Consider the following 27455-nt stretch of genomic DNA (forward strand, 5'->3'; position numbering starts at 1 on the left):
CATCATTACAAGTTGAGCAATACCACTGAAGAAAGGAAAAACTCCGTATTTTAGTACTTTTAATGACATTTTTTCCCTCCTTTTTGAACAAGGGGCCCATGTTTTGTTTTTGCTTTGGACCCTGCAAATTATTTAGCTGACCTTACTTGGAACAGTTTTTAAGCTTGCCTTTTCCTCTTATAAATGTTTTGAGAATGAATGATGTTAAATGTGAGGAGAATGAATCTATACCTTATGGGAGGGTGTAATAATGTATTATATATTTTCTCTGAATCGGAGTGCTGTAGGAAAGAGAGATGAAAGTTATTGATGAAACAGTATACTACAGTGGATAAGTCCAAAGTCTCTGAAGTCAGTCAGACCCCATCTCCACCACTTATGAATCACAGCCTTGGGCAAGTTATTTAACCTATATGAGCTTTTATTTCCTTGTCTTTAAATCAGGGTTGGTAACAATATCAAGGTTTATGAGTATTAAATCTTGATCCAGCATTTTTATTAAGCACTTACTATGAGCTAAACACTCTTCTGGGTGCTGCGAGTACATACAGCAGTCAATGAAACAATACCAAAACATCTTGAAGCAGAGAGTAAATAAGTAGAATAGATAGCATATATCACCATTTAATATTCTGCGGAGAAAAATAAAGCAGAGACAGAGGATGGGGATTTTCTGGTTGATGGGGTGGGATTTGCAATTTTAAATCGGGTGCTTAGCACTGAGATGACACAAGTAAAGAAAGACCTGAAGGGAGCCATCAGGAATAGCAAATGCAGAGGCCTGAAGGTGAGAATGTGGCTAGTTTGCTGGTAACAGCAGCAAAGAGGCCAGTATATCTGGGGCAGGGTGAACACAGGAAAGAGAAATAGCAGGTAATTATTATTGCCATTTAGGGAATCATTGGACAGACTCCCACAGTAAATCTTTGCCATGGGTATATGTTGTATTGCTGCTGGTCCAAAAGTTGAAGACCCTTTTTAGAATTAGAAAATGTAACTTCGGAATAAAAAAAAATTATTAGAAAAGACAAGGAATTTTCTCAGCTTTTCTGTTTTCAATGTTAGCCCTTAAAGCTCCTCTGGCTGAATCGTGAAAGCAAATAACGGATTTAAAAAAAAAGTATCCTTTGTCTGTAAGATCCTTGAATATAGTGATTGTACATCATGGACTTCGAAATCTGTATCGAATATTTAGCTTAGTTATATAATTCCTGTGGAGAACTAAAATGCTAACATTACAGTATTTTTGATTTCATGTTAGGATATAACTTAAAAGATTTGGAGTTTTATTCCCCAGTAGAGGCTTTTCCTAGAATTCTCACTGGATCTGATCTCTAAAGGCTAGGGAAGCTGTTTTCCATGACATCACTCTTGGACTACTTGAAGTGAGGAATAAGCAGAGAAATATTATATTGGATAAAAATCGTCTGATGAAAAATAGCATTGAAGTTTTTTTTTCTTATGAAGTTTCTTGTATTATAGGATGACTAAATGCTAAACATACCTGAAAAGTGAAGTAATTTGGATAATAGGTGCCAACCTGGAGGCTTGAGAACCCAGAGCTTTCATAATATCTTAGTTAAATGGTCATTTCGCAATTTGGTAGAGTTATAAAAATATTTTGATGGACAAGGAAGAATTTCCAGTATTAAAGTGAACTTATGCAGTCTTTCCTCCCATATTAAACAGAGTTGTTTCTCATTTTGATTAGTGTATCTGAGGGCAAAACGTGTGCTTGTGGACTGTTTTCAATTTTTTTTTTCCTTTTAGATTGGCACATTGAGAAGTTGACCACTTTGAGATTTTTAATTTTTTACTTTATCCATTATAGAAATTGTGAGAAATTTTATGACTCAGAAATTCATTCTATTTTTATCTGTAGTAAGCCTTGCATTCTCTTTAATAAGCAAGTATAGCATTTTCTGCATAGTCATCAGTTTTGGTAGGATGATAACAGTTTGGGGATGAAGCTAGAATGAAATAATTTAATTTTTTCATTGAAAATCTGTATATTATTGCGACTTCTGAGGATCTAGCTTTTGTACTGAATAGTTTAGGGTTCTGTATGAATTTTCAAGTAGCTGTGGGAGGAATGTGAAGCATTAAATTATTGCTTATGGCATAAACATGGAGGTTAGTTAATTTTGAATCATATTCTACTGCTTAGAGTTTTTTTTTTTTGCCTTCATATCTGAATGGCAGCCTTCTAACTGAAAAGGAAACATTTAATTTATTTGCCTTTAATTTCCTGTCCAACTTTACCCCCACCAGACTTCTTACTTTACTGGTCACTAGAGAGTTTGGACTGTTAGAAATGTCTGTGATATAAATAGCAGTAATAGTCTTCCAGGGCAGAGGTAGGAAGAGGTTGTTTTGTGTATGTATGTATGTATGTGTGTGTGTGTGTTGCCATTTATCTCTTACCACCTTCAGTGGTACTTAATTCTTTTGTTCTCAGGACTTCTTCATACATTTAAAAATTATTGGGTTCTTAAAGAGCTTGTGTTTTATGAGGGTTATATCTACTTATATCTACCATATTAGAAATTAAAACTGGGAGATTTTTAAAATACTTATAGTTCATTTTAGAAAGTAATAATCCCATTACACTTTTAGCATTTTTTTTAAAAAAATAGCTATTTTCCCAAACAATAAAAACTTAGTGAAAAGAGTGGCAGTGTTTTTTGTTTTTGCAAATCTCTTTAATGTCTGGTTTAATAAAAGACAGTGGGCTTCTCATTGGTTTCTGCATTCGGTCTGTTGAAATATCCTACATCATGTAGCCTCTGGAAAACTGTACATTCATGAGAGAATAGTGAGAAAAACAAAGAACTTTTTCTATTCTTATGAAAATAATTTTGACCACCGAAGCCCTTTTAGGGGACTGGGACCTTACCTGGGACCTCAGTCCCTGAACCACACTGAGAATTACTGCACTAGGTAATCATTCTTATATATAGAAAATGCAACTCTTTCTTTTTTCTTTGGTCAGTGCCAAGCTTACAAAACAAGACACACACTTAAATATTTCTATCCTAGTAGTGTAAGTAATGCTTGCCATTTAATCTAATTGAGGTTGGTTACCCTTTTGAAAAAAACCTACTGTTTGAAATTCTGAAGGCCAAGTGTAGAAGTTTACCATGTATGTATACAGGATTATAAACCATCATTTTCCTTAATCTGATGATGCATTTTGAAAAGTGAGGATATAGAATTTCTGTACATTAAACATTTATCAAAGACCCTTAAAGGATTTTTCCCCATCACTCATTGATTTATAAAGTTCTTATTAAGTTTTCTGTTAGTTTTACAGTGATTACTTATAATTATTCTTCCCTTAAATTGGTATAATTCTGTATTTAGAGATTCTTATGCTTAAAATTTTGTGTTTTTCTTTTTGTATTCTTCCTACACTTTTTCTAGTTTTATTTACTTATGTGTTTTATGTGTGTTTTTGTTTTAAGTTAAGCCTCATTCTAAGTCATTCTTTTTCTTTTCTTTGTAGCTTCCAGGGTATGGATTGGGAACAAGTTGGTTATGTTTCACGTGTTCGTTTGTAAGTTTGGTTGTTTGATGCCTTAAACATTGATGTAGATCAGAAATACAGAATATATAAAAATATGGAAATACAATGCAACGCAGTATGTAATTTAAAATTTTCTAGTAGCCACAGCAAAAAAAAAAAAGAGGCTATGTGACGATATTGTGAATTACTGATTATATATGTAGAACGGAATGATCATATGTTAATAATGTTTGCGTTTCTTGTCATTTTTAAAAAAAATTTTAAAAAAGATGTAATGAAAAAAGGTAATGAGACAGGTGAGATTAATTTTATTTAACCCAATATATCCAAAATATTATTTTGACACACAATCAATATAAAAGTATATAATGAGATACTTTACATGTTTCATACTAAGTCTTCAAACTTTGGTAATTGACACTCAGCTCTTACCTCAGTTTGTACTAGTCACATTTCAAGTTCTGAATAGCCCCATGGCTAGTGTTTTCCATTTTGAACAGCACAAGTATAGAGAGTAGGTCTGTCCTCTGGTACATCCAGAAAAACCTAAGCAAGCTATTATTAAAGCTAGAAAATCGTATTTGTGCAAAAAGAGAAAAAATGGGAAAGAGTGCCGTTGCGAAATGAAGTCCAGTGTTTCGACTACCAGTACATCTCCTGATCTCTTATATCCTGCATTGTAATAAACCGTGGGGAGGAGTGGGGTCTGTAAAGAGGATATTGCAGGGCCTCAAATCCCTGTGGTCTTATGGGTGATAAGAGGCATTCGGCCAGAATTGGATGAGGGAAGCCAGTTGCTCTGGGCTAGATGGTTTACCTATGTTAATTCATTTAGTTAGCACCCAATTCAGTAAGATGATGATGATGATGAATAATATAGAATATATGGGTAGAAACCCAGGTCAGGAAGTTAAAGTTCTCCAGGTCACACAGGTGCTAAGTACTAGTAAGTCTGCTGATTTCAAAGGCTTTGCTCTTTTCAACCATACTGTTTTGTATGTTCTGTAAATCAGATTCTAGACTTAACTGTATTTCTAAAGTTATGTGATCTTGAATAAAAAGTCAGTTAATCTCTGGAACTTAGGTTTTTTATCTGTAAGTTGGCCTGGATCCTAAGAGACTTGATACTGAGAAGGTAGTCTAGGATTAGAAGTACTTTTGCTAGGGAGAAGGATTTCTCAGAAGTTAACCAGACCGTTAAATGGTTAGGTTTATTATATTGGCTCCATTAGCACCAAGCAAAAGGGTTGAGTACTTAAGGGCCCTGTACTGTTTTAAATGCTTTACATGTATTAACTCATTTAATCCTCACAGCAACCTATGAGGTAAGTTCTATTAATATTAGTATCCCCATTTCACAGATGAAGACTTTAGAGCACAGAGAAGCTAAGTAGCTTGTTCCAATGTCATGTAGCTAATAAGAGGTAGAACTGGGATGCAAACCTAGGCATCTGGCTCCTAACCTGTACTCTTTTTTTTTTTTTTTTTGGTGTTTTAAGCATTTAATATGTCAGGCACTGTATTGAATGGGTGATTTACAGTAATGTGAACAAAATTGACATGATCTCTGCCCTCATGAGGCATTTAGTTAACCCCATTTCAGAGGAAATTTATATCATTTACAGTCTTAAGCATTTTGTTGTAGACAATGGATACCAATACAAGTGGCCTAAAAGGGTTATTGTAGCCTTTAAATGTTCCCATATTAAAGCCAAGAATTAGTTTAGCACTGAGAAAATGTAGTTTCAGAGTATACCCAAGTAAACATAATCTTATCTAATAAAATTGTTGCAGTATAACATACATTTACATAATGTTTAATTATGTGCAAGTAAAGATTTTTTAAACTTTTGAAATATGGCTCATATAGCTTAATTGTTACCATTTTGATATGTAAAAAATATACTCTATTTATATTCCAAGAATCTGGAATAATTTACCAAAATAATTATCTTTGAAATTATTTTCCAAAGTACACTTTCAAATCTGTGTGCTACACTATAGAATATTTTTGAAGAATAATAACATATATATTTTGCATAAACATATTTAAAAGTCACAATAGCATATTTTATAGACTTAATTTTAATAATAGTTTAATATCACAAAAAGGAAGCTTAAATGAAAATAAAATTCAAAGCTTATTAATCAGTTTTAAAAATATACAGATATATAAATTTAGTAAGCATAGTCAAATAGTTAATAAAAAGGTAATGCCCTCACACCAGTTTCTAAACTTTACATTGTTAATTATATAAAAAAGGGAAGGGCAGGCCACGGTGGCTCACTGGCAGAGTTCTTGCCTGCCATGCCAAAGACCCAGGTTTGATTCCTGGTGCCTGCCCATGTTAAAAAAAAAAAAAAAAGAAGGGAAATAAATTCTGAGTGCTTATAATTCTGTCTATATTTTTATCTGAAAAACTTATATGAGTTATTTTCTTTAGGTGCTGTGAAATAGTTTCTTCTTTTCGGGCTTTAAAACTGCTGTTTTTGGCAATTAGATCCACGGTCAGACGAACCATAATTCCTCTATTCAAACTCTCAGCAATAGCTCTGTTCTGATACCACGTCAAGAAGTAGGTTTAGGTATTGTTTATGCCCAACTCTCTGTATTACTCTCCTTTAGAGCCGTTTCCTAGCCTTGCCTGATGGAAGCCAGTTGATACAAATCCAAACTTCCAGACTGTTCCTGGAAATTCTACTTCAGTGCGTCTAGAGATGCGCAGACTTCTGCGATTTAACAAGTGTCCTGAAAAGTCTTAGGAGCAGGCAAGTTTAAGAAACACAGCTCTAGGTTTTCGTAAGCTCCACGATTCTTGCCTGAGGGTTTCCTAACCTGTACTCTTAACTCACTGCTTCTGTCTAAAGACCATATTGTATTGCTCAGTTAATCCTTGAGTATTTCATTGTTTTTTAGTTATTTACATGCATCCCATAAAAGTATAAGATACTGCTGTTGCTCTAAAGCTGGTAGTCTTATTGGTAGATGCACTAAGATTTTTTGTGTAGATAAGAAATTACTGTATATGTCTCTGCTATCACAAATTAGTTTTAAGAAATCAGTTTAGATCAAGTAAACATCAATGCCTTGCTGAGACTATAAAAGCAGCAATAGTTTATTTACTCTTTATATAAGTGGGTGTAAACATCTGTAAAATCATATGAAGAACAGGAGAATAAATGAGAATTTTATCCTAAAAACAATTTGAGGTCATCATGTTAAATGCCCTCATTTTACAGATGCAGAGATAAGACCAGGAAAGTTTGAATAATGTAATAGAAGTATAGCTATTTCTGTTTTAAAATTTTATTAGTTATGTATGTGTTGGGAATGTTTGTGTTTCTTGTAATTTTTTTAATTAATAAAAAATAAAAAAATTTTATTAGTTAGAGCCCTTGGTTATTAGTAGGAAAACTCAATTCCTATTATAAAGTAGGAATTTGTTTCAAGTATATGCGCATTTCTCTCAGAACCCAAGAGTAGAAATAGAGCCTGGGCCTAAGGACTGAAAAAAAATGCAAGCCTTACGGAGCATTCCCTGTCCTCTCGTTTTGGCTTCTGCCTGCACAGCTGCTTTATTCTTCTTTTTCAGTTGACTGGCTTTCCCTGATACTCAGCCCACATAGCAGGCAGAAGTTGGTGTCCACAGCTGCTCTTTGACATGTTCCAGTTTCAGTTATACACAGTCAGCGCATGTCTCCCTTTCTCTCTTTCTCTCTCCTCACCACTTCTAAATTTTTGACAAATGGGTGTTCATCGTGATTCTTATTTCCCACCTAGTTCTGACCATATGTGACTGGGGTCAGGATTACAGTGGAAGCTTGCCTGCTAGAAATCTACCTTGGTAGCCTGGGAGTCCAGAGTAAGAGCTGTTGGGTGCTCAGGCAGGAGCTGTCCTTAAATCTTTGGTAAACTGCAAGTCAGAAGACCCCAATCTTTTTTCCCCGTTTCTTGGCCCTTGTGATGTTTCCACTGTAGTAAGTATCTGAACCTGAATAGCGATGTTTTGTTGTTGTTGTTTTTGATAGAGCCTCATATCTCCTTTTCAAAATTTCCTTTAGATGGGGTATTTTTCAGAAAGGTGAATGTTAGCTGTTTGAGATATTTTCAGATGTCTGTGATAACTGTTAAATAAAGAAGGTTGCTTTGACAAGAAGTGAAATATATGGTGTTTTAGGCACTGTCAAAATAACAGATTAATGAAACACAAAGCAGTCCTAGTCTCAAGTATATGAACGTTAACGTTTAGCCTTCTATTATTAAATCTCCATTACGTGTGACCAGTGTATCTTGACAGTCTATCATTGGTGTCCATGATGACCTTGAGAAGGAAAACAAAATTCCAGGATTTTCATCTAGTTTGGTTTGTTGTGTTTTTTTCTAACTATTTTGAAAATTGATAATTAGTGTGATGTTGATAGCCCTCTACTAACCAGAATGCTTGATTAATCAGAACACTACACTATGTAGTGTTCCTTTTATTCCCAGTACTACGTATTTGTGTACAGATGCCTTCTATCACTTGGAAAATTCTAAGCTCATTTTACCTTTAAAAATAATTCAGATAAACAAGACCAAATGAATAACTTACTTTAATCTTGAATGTATTAGTAAAGTAGTTCTGTCAAGCATTGATAACAGTGTCTAAAATAGATATTAAATTTATTTTTTTAATTATAGACAGTCTTGTCTACAATTGAAATAAAATGAAAGTAGATCGCCTTTTTACTGTAATTTTTTTATTAGAGAAGTTACAGGTTTACAGAAAAATCGTGCAGAAAGTAGAGTTCCCATAGATTGCTTTTTTTGGGGGGGAGGGGGTGCATGGTCCAGAAATTGAATCTGGGTCTCCCACAGGGAAGGCGAGCATTCTACCATTGAACCATCTGTATACCCCCCCACCCCATAGATTGCTTTTTAATTAATGCAGTTAATACAAATTTAATATTAATTTCATCTTGGGCACACTATGCTGTTTTAGATAAGTGAACATATATGTTATAATTAATAGGACTTAAAGCCAGGTCAGGGACAAATGGATGACTCTATACCTGGAATGCCTCTTGATAAGATGGCGAATACAAAAGAAGGAACTGATTGGGTGGAGGGAAGAATTGTGATTCTGTTTCAGACATGGATTTTGAGATCCCTGTGGGGCATCCAGAATAAATGTGTAATAGGCAATTTGACTATCTAATAGAACTGGCATGAGAATAGAGATTTGATATAGATTGTCAGAGTATTAGAAATAGGTATTAGTAGAAACCATGGGTTTAGATGAAATCATTTAAGGAGAGTATATTGTTTAGATGATCAGAGAAAGGGGACAAGACCAGAACTCTGGGGTTCACCAGTGTTTAAGGGTAGCTGAAGAGAAATGAGCTCAAGAAGGAGATTGAGAAATGAACAGTCCAAGAGCAGGAAGAGAATTAGGGGAAAATGGTCTCGTGAAGCTGAAAGAAGAAGCCAAGGAAGTAAATTATGTTGCAAAAGAATCGAGAGAAAAAGGGACTAGAATGTAACTATTGGATTTGGCAATTAGGGACTCTTTCGATTTTTATAATGAACTCTTTTTTTTTAAACAATAATGCACTTTCATTGCAGATAAATTAGAAAACAGATCAGCAAAAAGGAAAAAGAAAAAAGTAAAACCACCTGATACTCTGCCATCCAAAGATAGCCATTTTTAACATTTTGGTATATTATCCTTTCAGACATTTTTCTTATTTATTAACATGTTTTTTTGAGTTGATCTTATACTGGGATAACTGCTGAGTAAATGGTTTATATGTCAAAATATTTATGAAAAAAATAGTAAAAGCTAGAGATAGATTATAAGAGTGGAGAACTAGTGCCTTCAGCAGCCATGGAAGCTGCCTTTTCTGCTCAATTACTAAGGGCTCCACCAAATCCAAGATACAGAGCGAATTCCTGAAAGCACATACCTACACATCTACCATAGTGCTTGTCCTTCTATTAAGTAATGAAGGAGGCATTGGTAATTAAAGTGGTGATTGGCAGTGACAGCCTCCCTGTTGAAGGAGGTAGAACATGTGACTGCAGTCGACTACAGTGTCAGTGCTATAACGTATTCCATCGAAAGACCCAACCAGGGAAAGGAAAGAATAGGAGACTGGGTCCCGACATTATCACCAACAGGGTTCAGAGCCATAGATGCTGGCTGCCACATCCTTTGATTGTCCTCTTCTAGGCTGGCACAGTTTGTGGGTAGCGTTTCACCAAATAACTCAAGCATATGGCTCCAAGTCAAGTAGTTCAAGGTGTTCTAGTTAATGCTTGAAAAATGGCTGTAGTATTCCAGAGACTTTTCCTCAGTTTTGGAATATTTCTCATCTTGCATCAGTGTGTATCAGTGGGTAATGGTCTTATAACTGTTGAAAGGAAAAAAATGCCCAGAGGCACTGACAGTCTACCTGAGATTGAGGGACCATAAGTTTGTAATAATACCAGTCAGCTTAGTTTTGGGTTAGGACAGTTATGAAGGACAGGCAAAGGAGTAAGGGAAATGAAGGCCCTGGCAAGAGAATCCTTACTTTGAAGTACTAGGAGGTCTAAGTTGGACAGGTACAGAGTTAGATGATAGACCAAGTGAAAAGAGGAGGAAGAGGGTAAGTCACAAAGCAGGACGCTGATAGTTAAGATTTCAGATATAGACCAGTATGAAGTTTGGGAGTAGGATTTTCAACTGGAGTAAGAGGGAAAGTTGCAGAAATCATGGTGGTTAGGGAACTTTGACTCGGGTTTTGGAGGGGTGATCTTATGAGAACATTGAAGAGGCAAAGAAGATGATTAATGGCCGGGTGCTAAGGTTGTCAACTAAAGTGGGAGAGTGATTGATCAAGAGGTCTGTGTATGATAAGTCATAAGGAGGAATAAAGGTGGGTTTTTGTCTGAGCGAAAGGGCAAGTTTTAGAAAATAGCTAAGAGAAGGTTTAGAAGGTAGGTGTGTATAAGTTACAGAGGAGTTTTTCCTCAAGATGGGTGGGGCTGGGAATAGGGATAGGAGGCAGGAGGCCTGGAAGTTGTAATTTTATTTAAATTACGGAGTAGAGGGACCATTTTGTGTCCAATGTGAGCATGTAGGGGGTTTGTTTACACTGGAACAAGGTTCCACAGGGCTCAGTGGAAAGGGTTGGGAGGGAATTGGAGGATGGGAAGGGTGGGTCATTGGGGAGGAAGCTAGTAGCTGCGTGAAGATGAGAGGTGAGAGAGGATATATGGTCTGGGATGAGGGAGTCAGGTTTGTGTGAAAAGAAGAGAATTACTTTGCTTCGTAAATAGTCTAATAGAGTGAATTAGTTTATTTTGCTTTATTTAAGAGATCTAATTATACTAAATTAGCTTTATTTCTCTGATATGCAAATATGTGATTTAATTTCATTTTTAAATGATGTATATTTAAAATATTATATATTTTAAATATATAAGCAACACATAACCATTATTTTTAACAGTAAAGTTAATGGGGTAAGTAAAAGGGAAAAGAAAAGCTCAAAATCTCCTGAAGTCCCCTTAGTCAGAGACACCATTTTGGTATATATTCCTCGAGACTTTTTCTCATACGTGATTTTTAAAAATGTGCTCAATATACTGCAGTTGCCTGCTTTTTTTCACATAACAATATCTAATAAATATCCTTTATCATAAGAGGTGGACTATTGAATACTTTCCAATTTTTATTATAAAGCTATGAAGAAAAAAACATGTATGTACAGTTTTGCATATTTATCTGATTATTTCCTTTGGATAATTTTTTAGAAGGAGGTTTTGAGGTCAGCAGTGTCTCTTTTCTCATAATTTAGTATTTGGCTGTGAGATCTGTTTTGTGTTGCTAGTTTGGGGTCATATTTAAGTATATTTCACGAACGGTTTAAAATCAGTAGGATAAGTATATATGGTTTTTAAGTTAACAATTTACCATTGTTTGATAGATATTTAATATATTTTTTCCCCCCAGATAGTGAAGCCAAAAACATTAGTCTGCAGACTTTTTTTTTCTTTTGGGTGCATGGTCTGGGAATCGAACCTGGGTCTCCCGCACATAGGGCAAGCATTCTACCACTGAACTACCCGTAGTCTGCAAATTTTTATGTTGTCTTTTCCCAAAGGGCTTGTACATTTAGGACTTAGGCAGTGAAATTGAGATAATTATAGAAATTGTTTAAGCTCTAAGTTAATCGTGTCTTCAGAATGCATGGAAATGATTAACACAGTTTTCTTTGATTACTTTTTTTCCAGGTGATTCATGGCAGGGGACGTGGAAGGATTTTGTTCCTCCATCCATGACACCAGTGTCTCTGCTGGGTTCAGAGCACTGTATGAGGAAGGATTGCTACTTGATGTTACTCTGGTCATTGAAGATCATCAGTTCCAGGCCCATAAAGCACTCCTGGCCACCCAGAGTGATTACTTCAGGATAATGTTTACTGCTGACATGAGAGAGCGAGATCAGGACAAAATTCATTTAAAAGGTCTTACTGCTACAGGTTTCAGCCACGTCCTTCAGTTTATGTACTATGGAACCATAGAACTGAGTATGAATACCGTTCATGAGATTCTTCAGGCTGCCATGTATGTCCAACTTATAGAAGTGGTGAAGTTCTGCTGCTCTTTTCTCTTAGCGAAAATCTGCTTAGAAAATTGTGCAGAAATTATGAGACTCTTAGATGATTTTGGTGTAAACATCGAGGGAGTCAGGGAGAAGTTGGACGCCTTTCTGCTAGACAACTTTGTGCCACTCATGTCCAGGCCTGACTTCCTGTCCTATCTAAGCTTTGAGAAGCTCATGTCGTATTTGGATAATGATCATCTGAGCAGGTTCCCAGAGATAGAGCTGTACGAGGCTGTGCAGTCTTGGTTGCGGCATGATAGAAGACGCTGGAGACATACCGATACCATCATTCAGAACATCAGGTTTTGTTTGATGACACCATCCAGTGTTTTTGAGAAGGTTAGTGCATTTGAAAATAATAGACAGGACTCATCATTTAGTTAAGGCAATATGTCTTTATAGATAAGATTCCAAGACTGGTCAGGAGCCAAAAAGAGAATAGTTTATAAGAATAGTTTATGTGTGAGAAACCTAATTTGTTGTAGTTTATGCATTTAGGTTTTTAAAAACACATTTTGTGGGTTAAATACGAACCAGGTAGGTAGTAGCATAGTTTCATTTTCAAGTACTTTAAAAGTTGAAGGGTAATTAACCCAAAATATTACAAGTTGGCTTCAGCTTTTCTTTTCGCAAAGTAATAAAATTTGAACTGGGTCAGGTTAGCTTTTTTTTTTGTAAAAATGAATTTGAATAATACATGCTGAAATTGGAGTTAAGTTTTTTAGTTCTGAGTAATGTACATTAATACAATTTCTTATTCCTCTAAAATGTTGTAAGGTGATATAAAATAGCTCTTGAAAGCCAGTAGGCACTAGTAGTGATTTTTTTTTCCTATTTTCACCCTAGTTCTGTTCCCCCCCCATTTCACTGTGAATACTAACTAAAGTTGACCATGCAAACATCTTTTATATATCTGAAACATTGTTGGCCTTTGTAAACCAATAGACTATAAACACTGTCTACACTGATCAGATATCCCTGTACAGATTTTACCATTTCCATAGGTCTGCTATCTTAAAAATAGTCTTTTTTCGAGATAGCCTTGGCCTTTTTACATGTAAGCATTTTCATTTTTATATCAGTCTCACTAGTGATCCTTTCTTGCCCAAAGGAAAGAAAGTAGGTTCAGTAATTGCTTAACTTAATTGGTTTCTAATCACATGGTTACCTCTGGGGCTCTGTTTACCTCTTACATCTTTTCTTCTTTCCAGAAAGCACATATAAAGCTTTGGTAGACACCCTTTATGTTAAGCAGTTCCTCAGCTTTAGTTATCAGACGTGGTGACAAAAATAGAATATCTATAGTGGAAGGTTGTTTACACCATTTGAAAAAGAAACAAATTTGTGCCTTTGAGTAGGTACCCAGCAGCTTGGCATCCCCCCACCCCCACCTCAAAATGCTGTGAAATGTCAACTTATAATTTTCACAGAGAAGTCAGTTTTATGGGATATGATCTTTATACTAGCTGTGTATTGATTTGGCAGAAGTAACTGAAACTAAAGAGTATATTTCTTAATTATTCTTTGTTTAGTGATAATCAGCCACACATCAACTGTGTAAATCATTTGTACCTGATTTTTTTTTTCCTTACTATTGTTTTTATTGCTCTCTTTCCCTGGGGAGCCCTGTTTTGTCTTTATACATTTAATGCAAATTCTTTTCTGATAGGAAAACAAACAAAAAACCTGTAACTTCAGTCTAGATGAAAGTACTTATGGAATAGAAAATAGTATTTCCCCTCTTGTAGGACAGTGTGATGGATACTTGATAACAGTGAATAATTTTTAAGTGCTAATTGGCAGAGCTTTTTTATATTACAATTATCAGATCAAGGTAGAAGATAGTGACAGTGGCAGAAAGTGAATACTATTGGATAATTTTGTAAATTGTATAAAATAATTCTGGTACCTCTGATGGTTAACTTTTTTGGGGGGGGTGGGGGTGCATGGGCCGGGAATCGAACCCGGATCTCTCCTGAACCACCCGTGCATTCCCTGATGGATCAGTTTTGCACATACAGCTTGGGGAGTGTTTATTGCCTATTGGCCAGGTATTGGGAGTCTCATCAGAATAAAAATGTTAAGGCTTCCTTCTTGAGCTAATTTCTTAGGAAATTTTAATAAAGATCTAGCTACAGAGAAATCTCTCGATTTTTTTGTAGTGTGTTATAAATAGTTCAGTTTTTAGTAATCCTGGTGAGATAAATATGGAAGGTACTCAGTACTCTTGCCTTAGCAGTGTGTGAGATTTTAATGTTTATCAAAGGAATCCATGATTTTCTAAGTATTGAGAAATACTGAGTTAGGCAGATTTGGGGCTTACTTTATAAATCTCTAGAAGCAAAACTTTAAAAACCAACGTAGAAAAATGGAATGGGAAAGAGAATTCAGACTTATATACCATACTATTTTGAACTCCTTGAAAATAGGGCCCATCTTTATTTCCTGTACTGCAAGTCTCAAACATGAACATTTTAATATCCACTGTATATGCACAGCACCACAGAGTACACATGTAACATAAAGACGATGTTACATCTTTGCTGGTTGTTTTTAGTAAGAGAATCTACCTGGGGAAAAGTCTAGGCAGTTTTCTGTTGTGGTTTTATTCCATTGGCTGAAATTTAGAAAAATAGAGTTTTAATATGTACTTTTTATTTTTAGCTTTAAATTTTTTTTTGTGGTAAACCATTGTGGCTTTATTTAGCATTTTCTGAATGAAATAATGGTTAGTGTCTTTTTTTTTTTAAATTTTACAGGCCATACCCCTTACTGATCCCTTTCATTGATCACTAGCATTTCAAACTAAATCTATTTTAACATTTGTTCCCCCTATTATTTATTTTTATTCCATATGTTCCTCTCATCTGTTGACAAGGTAGATAAAAGGAGCATCAGACACAAGGTTTTCACAATCACACAGTCACATTGTGAAAGCTATATCATTATACAATCATCATCAAGAAACATGGCTACTGGAACACAGCTCCACATTTTCAGGCAGTTCCCTCCAGCCTCTCCATTACATCTTGGATAACAAGGTGATATCTACTTAATGCATAAGAATAACCTCCAGGATAACCTCTCTACTCTGTTTGGAATCTCCCAGCCATTGACACTTAGTCTCATTTCGCTCTTCCCCCCTTTGGTTGAAAAAGTTTTCTCAAACCCTTGATGCTGGGTCTCAGCTCATTCTAGAGTTTTTCTCAATCCCTTGATGCTGAATCTCAGCTCATTCTGGGATTTCTGCCCCACGTTGCCAGGAAGGTCCGCAATCCTGGGAGTCATATCCCATGTAGACAGGGGGAGGGTGGTGAGTCTTCTTGCTGTGTTGGCTGGAGACAAAGAGGCCACATCTGAGCAACAAAAGAGGTTCTCTTGGGGGTAACTCTTAGGCTTAATTTTAAGTAGGCTTGACCTATCCCCTGTGGGGTTAAGCTTCATATGAACAAACCCCAAGACTGGGGGCTCAGCCTATAGCTTTGGTTGTCCACACTGCTTGTGAGAATATCAAGAATTCAACTTGGGAAAGTTGAGTTTTCCCCCGTTCTCACCATTCCCCGAAGGGGACTTTGCAAATACTTTTCCACTCACTGATCAAATCACTCTGGGATTCATCAGGGCATCACCTGGACAAACCAACAAAATCTCATGTCCTATACAAAGTTCCATGTACTTAAGGTGTTCAATCAACTATCTACATAAGTTATATTAGGAGACGCACTAGTCAAAGTATAGATTTGTAACAAATAATGTTTTTTGCTTTAGTCTCACACATTAGTTGAATTTTAAAATATTAAGTACCATCTATTTTCAGCACACTGCAGTAATGACATTCTTTTGTTCTTCCTCATGCAAAAACATTTTTTAAATTTGTACATTTAGTCACTATCATTATACACTCTAGGCATTCCTAGATTATACCATCTCAATCTTTATCATCTATCTTTCTTTGTGATTTCATTTATGCCCCAGCCCTCCTCCCGCTATCATTCTCATATGCAGCTTCATTCAGTGTTTTAACATAATTGTATTACAGTTAGGTAATATTGTGCTGTCCATTTCTGAGTTTTTATATTCAGTCCTGTTGCACAATCTGTATCCCTTCAGCTCCAATTACCCAATATCTTACCCTATTTCTATCTCCTGATGGTCTCTGTTACCAAGGAAATATTCCAAGTTTATTCACTAATGTCAGTTCATATCAGTGAGACCATACAGTATTTGTTCTTTTGTTTCTGGCTAATCACACTCAGCATAATGTCCTTAAGGTCCATTCACGTTGTTAGATACTTCATAACTTTATTCTGTCTTACAGCTGCATAATATTCCATCTTATGTAAATGTCACAGTTTGTTTAGCCAACTGTTGATGGACATTTTGGCTGTTTCCATCTCTTGGTAATTGTTAATAATGCTGCTAAAAATATTGGTGTGTAAATGTCCATTTGTCTCCTTGGCCTCGTGTCCTTTGTAAGAGACGGCATATAGATGGGTCCTGTTTTTTAATCCATTCTGCCAGACTGTGACTTTTGATTGGAGAGTTTAATCCATTAACATTCAGTGTTATTACTGCATGGGTAGTACTTTCTTCTACTATTTTGCCTTCTGGATTTTATATGTCATATCTAATTTTCCTTCTTTTTACCTTTACTCATAGTCTTCCTTTCTAAACTCTTCTCCACACCTCTCTCTTCTGTCTTTGTATCCGTCTCTAGTGTTCCCTTTAGTATTTCTTGCAGAGATGGTCTTTTGGTCACAAATTCTCTCAGTGATTTTTTGTCTGAAAATGTTTTAATTTCTCCCTCATTTTTGAAGGACAGTTTTGCTGGATATAGAATTCTTGGTTGGCAGTTTTTCTCTTTTAATAATTTAAATATATTATCCCACTGTCTTCTTGCCTCCATGGTTTCTGCTGAGAGATCTGCGCATAGTCTTATTGGGCTTCCCTTGTATGTGATGGATTGCTTTTCTCTTGCTGCTTTCAAGATCCTCTCTTTCTCTTTGACCTCTGACATTCTGATTATTAAATGTCTTGGAGTATGTCTATTTGGATCTATTCTCTTTGGGGTACGCTGCACTTCTTGGATCTGTAATTTTAAGTCTTTCATAAGAGTTGGGAAATTTTCAGTGATAATTTCCTCCATTAGTTTTTCTCCTCCTTTTCCCTTCTCTTCTCCTTCTGGGACACCCACAACATGTATATTTATGCACTTCATATTGTCTTTTAATTCCCTGAGTTCCTGCTCATATTTTTCCATTTTTTTTCCTATAGTTTCTGTTTCTTGTCAGATTTCAGATGTTCCATCCTCCAGTTCAGAAATCCTATGTTCTGTCTCTTGAAATCTACCATTGTAGGTTTCCATTGTTTTTTTCATCTCTTCTACTGTGTCTTTCATTCCCATAAGTTCTGTGATTTGTTTTTTCAGACTTTCAGTTTCTTCTTTTTGTTCTTTCCTTGCCTTCTTTATATCCTCCCTCAATTCATTGATTTGGTTTTTGGTGAGGTTTTCCATGTCTGTTCATACATTCTGAATTAATTGTTTCAGCTCCTGTATGTCATTTGAATTGTTGGTTTGTTCCTTTGGCTGGGCCATATTTTCAATTTTCCTAGTGTGATTTGTTATTTTTTGCTGGTGTCTAGGCATTTAATTACCTTAATTAGTTTATTCTGGAGATTGCTTTCACTTCTTTTATCTAGGGTTTTCTTGCTGGATGAATTTGTTGTCTATCTGTTCTTTGACATTCCGTTCAGCTTTATCTGGACCTTTAGCTTAAGTTTTGTTTAACAGAGGAGAGTTTTTCAGTTCTTGTTTTCTTGTTTCTTGCCTTGCTTGTGTGGTGCCTTTCCCCCCCCCACACTTAGAGGGTCTCCTTAGATATTATAGACCTCAGCCAGATTTTCCTAGACCAAACTGGCCTCCTATCAGGAGGAAAGAGTCACCTGCATTGGTTTTCCCTGAGGGTGAGACCCAGCAGGTTGAAAGACTTTCCTGTGAAGTCTCTGGACTCTGTTTTTCTTATCCCACCCAGTATGTGATGCTTGTCTGACTGCAGGTCCCACCAGCATAAGATGATGTGGTACCTTTAACTTTGGCAGACTCTCCCTGCTGGGGGCGTGGTGGAGAGAGAGAAGAGGTTGTAGGCTGGTTTTAATGGCTTCAAATTACCAAGCCCTGGTGTCTGAATTCCTTGATGGAGGGATTCCACCTGGGTGGGGCTTCACCCCTCCCCTGGGGAAGGCACAAGCTCCAGATAAGCCCCCAAAAGAGCTCACTTCTGCCTATGTGTGGGACAGTTGCAGCCTGAAAAGTTCTGCCACTGTATCCAGAGGCAGTCAAGCCTTTGTAGATACACAGCCACAAAAACCTGTTTCCTTCTTTTTTTTCCCCCTTTTTCTGTCAGTCCTGCCCCCTTGGTGCTGGGGCAAAAATGAGCAACCTCTGCTTTGATCAGGTTCACCTAAGCTGGGGGCCTATTTTTAGTAGTCAGAATTTGTTAATTAATTCCACAATTGGTGTTTGATTGTGCTCAGTCCCTGCTGCTGGTAAAGTCTTTTCCTTTCCCCTCTGGGAAGTGGCCTGTGGGGGAGGGGAGCTGGCCGCCACAGGTTTGGGAACTCACGGTTCTGGGGGGTGCTCACAGCCAGTCCAGCTGGTCCAGACTAGGGTACGCTGTGTGTTCAGTCACTATCGTGGCTCCGGGAGTTGTTCTGTACTGTTTCTGGTTATTTAGTAGTTGTTCTAGAGGACGAACTAAAATGCACACTGTTGTTAAGCCACCATCTTGACCCGGAAGTCTCTAGCTTTAAATTTTTAAAAAACTTTCTGTTATGAGATTTTCTAAACATTGAAAGGGGATGGTAGAATGATCACCCAGAAATTTCCTTGTAGGTTACTAGTTGTTAACATTTTGCCATATTTGCTTTAGCTAGCTGAACAGGTGGAGGGTATGTATGTTTGTATATATAATTTGTTTTGTTTCTTGTTTAACCATTTTAAAGAAAGTTGTAGACATAATACTTCACCCCTAAATATTTCAGCAAATGTCTCATCTCTCAAGAGTAAGGATATTCTCTTACATAACCATAATACCATTGTTACACTAAGAAAATTAGCAGCAATTCCTTAATGTCATGTAATGTCTAGTCCATTTTATGATTTTCTCAGTTGTCTTAAATCTTTTTTTAGCTGTTTTTCATGAACCAGAATTTAATCAGAGTTCACACAGCACATATCAATCTCTCTCAATCCATAATTGTCTTTCCTTTTTTACATTGTCATGAAGATGTTCAAAGGTAGAAAAAGTTGAAAGAATAGTGTAACAAGCATCTGGTAGCTAGAGTCATGAACCGTTAATAACATTTTGCCATATTTGTTTTAGATAGATATTTTTGTTTTCTAAACTTTTGAAAATAAATTGCAAGCATCATGCCACCTTACCCTTAAATATTTAAGTATGCCTCTTCTAAGGATAGACTTCCTTCATAACAACAGTACCATTCCATGTAGGGAAATTAACAATAAGACTCTAATATTATCTAATAGCTAGTCCATGTTCAAATTTTTCCACTTGTCCCCCAGAATGTACCAGAATCAAGTTAAGGTTTACTGCTTTTAGTTATCATGTCTGTTTAGTCTTAATCTAAAATAAACCCTCACCTTTTTTTTTTTTTATTTCTGAGGAAAGACCAGACCATTGGTAATCTCATAGTGTGTCCCACATTCTGGATTATTTGAATATACTTCCTTGCGTTGGTGTCAACTTCGTTCTTCTATTCCTTTTGTTTTGTGTTAGCATATCTACTTTATAGCATTGTGTTTTATTATTACTATGAGATAATTAAGACATTTTAGGAAGAATTATAGGAGAAGTATTGTAATGGCAGAGGAAAACTTAGAAAATCACATAACTCTTTGATCCAATTTCAGACTTTTTTGTATTAAGAAGCTTATGTAGCCCAGTCATATGGCTAAAATCATCAAGAATTTTATTCACACTATTTTGTTTATTTCTTTTAGATTTGTAAAATCCTCACGCACCCCCCCTTTTTTTTAATTTAGAGCCCTTTCATTTCTATTTGTTGGAATTAAAACTAGCTAAAATAGTAAAACTGAAAGGTTATTTCTTATAAAAAGTTAGTGTATATCTATGACTCTGGAACTGCGCTGTCCAATATGGTTACCACTTGTGGCTATTGAACACTTGAAATATGGGTATTCTGAGTTGAGATTTTAAAGTCTGAAATGACAAAAGAGATGTATATTACTTCATTATATTATGTGTTGAAATGATAGTACTTTGGGTTGAATAAAAGATATTATTACATAATTTTACCTTTTTAAATTTTTTAATTTAGCTAGTGGAAAATTTTAAATTATATCTTTGGCTCGCATGTGTGGCTCAGATTTTATTTCTATTATACAGCGCTGCTCTAGAAGTTCAGGAAATAAGTTGTTCATTAGAAACTCTCTGCATATGCATACATAGTCTTACATATGTAACCCCTCTCCTTGATTTCAGCCTTTTGAAATGCTACTTACACTTACTGTTAAATGCACTTAACTAGTCAGTGAAGTTGATGATAAAGATACCTGTTGTTTGAGTACAGCATCTCTTTTTCAGGAGCCTTTTCCTGGCCTCAGGAAAATAAAAAGCTACTGTGCAAATTTTCGTGAAGGAACCCATGGAGATTTTAATTCTTCCTTTGGCAGTAACAATCAGATCTGAGCAGTGGCTTCAGAATAAGGGGAACGGGGTGTTCTGCCTCTTCCTGAGGAAGAGCCCCCACTGACTGCAGGGACTTATAGCTGTGCCGAAACCTTTGAGTTTAATCTTTTGCATTATCTTTTCCCCTAGTCCTCTACTGTACTTGCTCCCTAGCTGAAAACAGATCATCTTAACTTAACTCTAAGTACTTTCTGGGACCCATTATCAGGGAGACCAGGGCTTCCACATTTCCTCACTGAGTTATTTAGAGGTAGTAATAGTATTTATCTGAAATACCTTATAAATATATAAATGCCTTATATATATATTTATATATATATATGTTTATATATATAGAAATACCTTATATATATACGAGGTATGCACTGAGTGCTGTCTATGTAAGTAGAGTTTACATATTATTTCCATTTTATAGATAAGAAAACAGGCTCAGAAAGCTAGGACTCTTATTCTAGAACAAATGGCACCATCCAGACTGGAACCCAGGTTTGCTTGCCTCTTGGTCCAGGGGCTTCCTATTGCAGCTGTTAGGTACAGGAAGCATGCAGTTAACCTGTGGCTCAGCCTGCATCACTGGGAAGTTAGAGTTGTGAAAATTCTAATAGAGTGTTTGCATGAATGAAACGTTATAGCCTAATTTAATGGCACTGAAAAAAATACAAGGTCTGGGGACCTTGTATTTTCCAGTTGTGGTACAATAGTAATAGAGCACTATTACTATTTGGTACTATTGCCACTTTGTATATTTGGCAAAATATGAATTATACTTGACTTTTTTGTATGGAAAAAATCTTTTTAGCAAAATTTTCACTAATCAAATATGAAAAATTTTGAAGGATCTTGTCTTTTGATGTAAGTTTTAAAGACTTCCTATGATTCATTTTTTTTATCTATAGCGGATTCCTAGTTTTAAAACTAGACTATAATTTCAGTTTTTGCTTATGTAAATATCTGTGGCATGTTTTTTTTACTAGCTGTGATGGTCTTTGCAGAGATAAGGCCTGATGTTTGTCATTCTGACTTTCAGTGATGTGAAGATTTAAATAGTTTTAAACTTGGCTCTTTTTAGTCTTTTGGTTTTAAAAAAAGTTACTGCATTATTGAAAACGGTTTATGAAGTAAATGTATATTTGGCAAAATATGAATTATACTTGACTTTTTTGTATGGAAAAAATCTTTTTAGCAAAATTGTTATTCATTAAAATACCCGTATGCTGATTCTTTAGTACAGTGACATTTTAATATTTTTGAACCCAGGGCATCTTCAGTGTCATAAATATACATAAGGTAAGACCCAGCATACCAATTATTCCCTTAGAAATTGTATTAATATGTAAAGTATCTTCAGAATTATCATAATAAAAATCTTTCATTTTTTTCAAAGGGAAAGGATAAAAATCTAAAATCCTATTAAAAAAACCCACATCAGATCAGCTTTGTATTTAAAATTTTATAGTTGGTTTTTCATTGGCTGTTTATTAAGGAAGCAGATTAAAGTTTTAATTCCCAAGTTTATTATTTATCCAGAAAACTTCATGTGTCATAGGTAAACATTGCTCAAGAATCTTCCGAAGTTAGTCTGATTAAGCCTTTTATTTGGCTTTCCTTCTGTTCTACCATTTTTATAGATAAAGTTTAGATATTAAATTTATAGTTGGGATTTTTTTCATAAATAGAAGGAAAAATTCCCCATAAATTGTGAATTCTAGAAGTTAGTTGTGCCATGTAAACACTAATGTAATCAGATAATAAAAAGATGGCCTTAAAATCTTTTTTAAAAAATTACATTCTCTTCTATGTTTTAGGGCTTATGTACTGTTACTTAACTTTTAATAGTGCTCTATTACTATTGTACCACAATTGGAAGGAAATTAGACTTTCTGAGTATACTTATTTTTTGAATTAAAAGTTTTTCACTTTACAGAAAAGTTGAAGGGGTAGAGGGACTAACCACTATCCCTTGTTGTGTTGAAACTCTATTAGCATGGTGTCCTGAGGGGCTTCCCTCCCTGGTCACATTACTTTTGAGGTTCAGTTTAATATTTTAGCCTCTTGCTTGCTTAGAGAAGAGAATGGGTAAATCCTTATTAAAATTTACCTTTGCCACTTGGTATTTGACTATGATTATAGTACTCCTGAAAGGATTTGTGTTTAGCATTAACTGATTTTTTCATAGCCTTATCCTTAGTCCTGAACTCAATTTTTTTGGACCTAGGGATTAATTAAGAGCATTTTACATTTGGCTTTTTGGTGATGATTTGAGTTTTACATAAATCAGTATAAGCTTAATTTTTTAGCATGATTTTATAAATAAAGACTTCTTATAGCAGGGTAGATGATTTGCAATACAACATACAAAGACTGCTCCACGTTTTACTGAATGTAGAAATTACATAAAATGTAGCTGTGATTCCTAAAAGGCATAAATTTGTTTTAGAGCTAACGTTAAAGTGAAGCTCAATTAGAGTAAATGCGTTGTTTCTGGATTTTCTTTTGAGAAGATTGGATCACAGTGGAGAAGGGACAATAAAAACTGACAATCAGGACTCAGTCTTCTACACGATATCTTACACTCACCATTCTGAGAATTAAATAAGCCTTTTTGGGCATGAGAAGGGCCAGAGAGGTGTCTGCTTATATAACTAACTTCTTTTATACAGGGGGAAATACTTAAACAGGCTTGGCCAAGGTCACACAGTGACTTGGGAGCAGTGTCAAGGCCAAGCACAAGACCTGTGATCCTGAGTTCAGGGACTGTTCTTCTCCCGCCTGACACTGATGGATAAATAAATAAAAGTATAAGTGTGTTGGGCATTTTAAAACAAGTTTCTAAAGGTTAAACAGCTGATAATATCTTAAATTGGCTGACTGAAATTCTAAAATAATTTTAGACTGTAGTCAGGTTTAGTAGATTTTTTAAAATTCCAGATTTTTAATCAAAGGTAGTAAGCGCTGTGAAAATGCCCATTTTAATTTCATTGCAAATTACATTTGAATTCTCAAAATGAAGAGTGGTATATACACATTACCTTTACTAACTTGAGTTTAGTAAGTTATGCAACATTTTGACGGTGAGTGAAGAAATAGATAGAATTTTTGCCCAGTGGAAATGGGCTAGCTTTTATTTCTTTTACTTAACATATTTTCAGGAACCACATTCAGAATTAATCATTTTTCTCCTTTGCTAACTACATGCATATGTGCATGCATGCAGTTACATTAAACTAAAAAGATGAGAGGAGCAAATGGGCAATTTAAATTTTCGAACCACGTTTTTAAAAGGTAATGTATACTTTCTGGCATTTGGTATTCAAGATAAGGCAAAATGCTTTCATAATATATTTTTTTAAGTATCAAAGCAGGAAAAGTGAAAAAGAATGATTATATTTTTTCTAAGTTTTAAAACAAGACAGCTTTTTACTCCTGTGAAAGGATAAGGAAAATAACTCAGATCATGAGAGAAATGTCATTCTTTCCTTATCTCTTTCTTTGGTGAGCACCTGATACATAGGTAAACTGTTTCATGAATGGGAGAAATGCTTTTCCTATGAAAAGATGAGCTGCATATTTCTTTTTGGATGGCTCCCTTTGTTAATGATATGATTCCATTCACATGGAAAGTTTCATCCCCATGCTTTTTGTTTTAAAACAGTGTATCTGTAATTACTTTGTTCAAGGATTATCAGTGGTATTAGTTTCCCATTACTATAATGAAAGAAGAAATTGTGCTCATTTGATATTCTGTGGTTTTAGAGGAGAATTGCAACAAGTAGTAGCAAAGCAAGGCAGATCTAGAACTTCCTGCCATGGCAAAGAGAAGTGGGAGCTACATTTCTTGGTCACAAGATGTTATATGGAACAATTAGCTATCTCAAAAACAGTAAAAATTGGATAAGGATATATAGCTTTGATTTGGACTTTAACATAGATTTGAAAGGGCTCTGGTAAACTCTTTGGAACCCAGGTTTCAAAGGAGCACAATAGCACCAATGAGGAGAGAACAAGAGAACCAGAATATCGGGTGTAAAACGAAAAACAAGAAAATTATTAAGAGCAGTCAAGTAGGACCAATTGGTGGAATCTTCAAGAGCCTGGGAGGCCGTCAGAGACCATCTAGCCTCATCTTTGGGGTGATGTTGGAATTCTCTCCAGAACTCCTGACAGGTAGTCACCCACTTAAAATACCTCTAGTGACGGCATGCTTGCTGATGTCAAAGGCAGATCCATGACTTTGGGAAAAAGTGTACCCTTAATCATTTTTCTGATTAGGAGAGAGATACATGATCCCTGTAAAACCAGATACAGACCTATGTAGAAGCTAAAAAGGGCAAATACCTCAAGAGCTTGCTGGTAACTATGTTGTCCATGTATACAGATGTTTTGTCCGGCATATACTGACTGTGAAACAGTCTGTTCTTATTTTTTGAGAATATATATATGCTCCTGCAGTTTTTCTCATTTAACATTCTGAACATTTGTGTTAGTGCAAATGGATTAACCTCATTATTTTTAATGATGGTATAACCAGAGTTTATCCTGTGTCTTATTGATAAATTTTAGAGTTTCCAGTTTTTGTGCCATTATAAATAGTAATACAGTGGGCATCTGTTACCTTGACAGTTTTAATTTCAAAGCTTCTCCTTATACTGGCCTAAAATCTTCCAAACTTCCACTTACTGATTCTGAAAACAGTTGCCATCTTTCTTCCGAGTCTTCTCTTGGGTTGAAATATTGCTCATCTGTTTGACCATTCTTCCTGTGATTTTGGATCCTTTCACCATCTTTTGGACATGGTCGTGTAGTGATGGAACTGAACAGTAGGTCTCAGTTGTGGTTTCACCTGAATAGAGAGGGTGGGACTGGCTGTTCTTTTAATCCAGTCCACAGTTTTATCCAGTTAAAGCCTTATATTTGGAGTTTGTAGATTGTTTCAGCAACTGATTAAAGCTGTGGACTCTCCACCACCCCACCTTACCCCCCAGATGTACTAATACACACTTATTGCTGCAATTTCAGGTGATTCATGGGTCCCTGGTGTTTTCTCCTTCCTTTATGATTAGATTTTGTTGATTACTTTGCTGAAGTCATGGGTTCTCTCTCTACCAGTGCTGTTACATTGTCTAAATTTATACAAGAAACAGTGTTGGTGTTGGCATTACTTAGTGAGTCTGTGCTGCCTCCTAGTGTTTAGCACATTCTTATTCTGAAGTACTATATATTTTTTAACAATCCAGGATCAATTTCAAGCTATCCAATCTGTAGTTCAGAAATTTGTCTGGCTAGGGCCTCTCCCATACTTTGCTGTTCCACACAGATTACAGAATGCAATTAAGCTACCTTATCTGCAGAGGCTCTCATTATAACAGGACATGATTTCAGAGATCAAATGACTTGAACTCATAATAACTAGATGTTTTTTTTTTCTTAGCCATTTTAAATTTCTTCCTAGTAATTGTATTTGACGTTCAGATTGAAAGAATAAAACATTCTTAGCTTGAGAATGGAAATAAAATAGGAGTGAGGACACTTGTTAATATTACATTACCCTGCGGTGATTGGGGGCTCGGGGAGGGACTTCACTGTTTGCTGTACCTCTTTTTACTTTGACCTCTGAAGTAAATATTCAATATTGGGTACTTTGTAAACCCATACTTCATTCTAAGGCTTTAGCCTTATAATATTCTTTTTTTTTAATTAATTAAAAAAAATTAACAAAACATTTAGAAATCATTCCGTTCTACATGTACAATCAGTAATTCTTAATATCATCATATAGTTGCATATTCATCATTTCTTAGTACATTTGCATCGATTTAGAAAAAGAAATAAAAAGACAACAGAATAAGAATTAAAGCGATAATAGAAAAAAAACCTATACCTCACATGCAGCTTCATTGAATGTTTTAACATAATTGCATTACAATTAGGTAGTATTGTGCTGTCCATTTCTGAGTTTTTATATCCAGTCCTGTTGCACAGTCTGTATCCCTTCAGCTCCAATTAGCCCTTCTCTCTCTTTTTTTTTTTTAATTAACGGAAAAAATGAAATTAACCCAACATTTAGAAATCATACCATTCTACATATGCAATCAGTAATTCTTAACATCATCACATAGATGCATGATCATCGTTTCTTAGTACATTTGCATCGGTTTAGAAGAACTAGCAACACAACTGAAAAAGATATAGAATGTTAATATAGAGAAAAAAAATAAAAGTAATAATAGTAAAAACAAAACAAAACAAAACAAAACAAAAACCTATAGCTCAGATGCAGCTTCATTCAGTGTTTTAACATGATTACTTTACAATTAGGTATTATTGTGCTGTCCATTTTTGAGTTTTTGTATCTAGTCCTGTTGCACAGTCTGTATCCCTTCAGCTCCAATTGCCCATCATCTTACCCTGTTTCTACCTCCTGCTGGACTCTGTTACCAATGACATATTCCAAATTTATTCTCGAATGTCCGTTCACATCAGTGGGACCATACAGTATTTGTCCTTTAGTTTTTGGCTAGACTCACTCAGCATAATGTTCTCTAGGTCCATCCATGTTATTACATGCTT

The 27455-nt window shown here is 35.5% G+C and overlaps 1 protein-coding gene across 5 annotated transcripts in view; it reads left to right on the top strand.

The window, feature by feature from the left end:
* Nucleotides 1-27455, top strand: part of KLHL15 (kelch like family member 15) — a 48113-nt gene that overhangs the window by 2698 nt on the left and 17960 nt on the right. For 3 of the 5 annotated variants that reach the window (XM_077145945.1, XM_077145940.1, XM_077145941.1), the window contains one exon: nt 11787-12498. In XM_077145945.1, the coding sequence (XP_077002060.1) occupies nt 11794-12498 (705 nt within the window). In that variant the 5' untranslated portion in view covers nt 11787-11793. Of the gene's footprint in view, nt 1-3505; nt 3557-11786; nt 12499-27455 lie in introns of all 5 variants that reach the window. The other 2 variants (XM_077145944.1, XM_077145943.1) reach the window with 1 other exon arrangement.

The sequence above is a fragment of the Tamandua tetradactyla genome, chromosome X, assembly GCF_023851605.1.
Source record: "Tamandua tetradactyla isolate mTamTet1 chromosome X, mTamTet1.pri, whole genome shotgun sequence".
NCBI classification, from domain to species: Eukaryota; Metazoa; Chordata; class Mammalia; order Pilosa; family Myrmecophagidae; genus Tamandua; species Tamandua tetradactyla.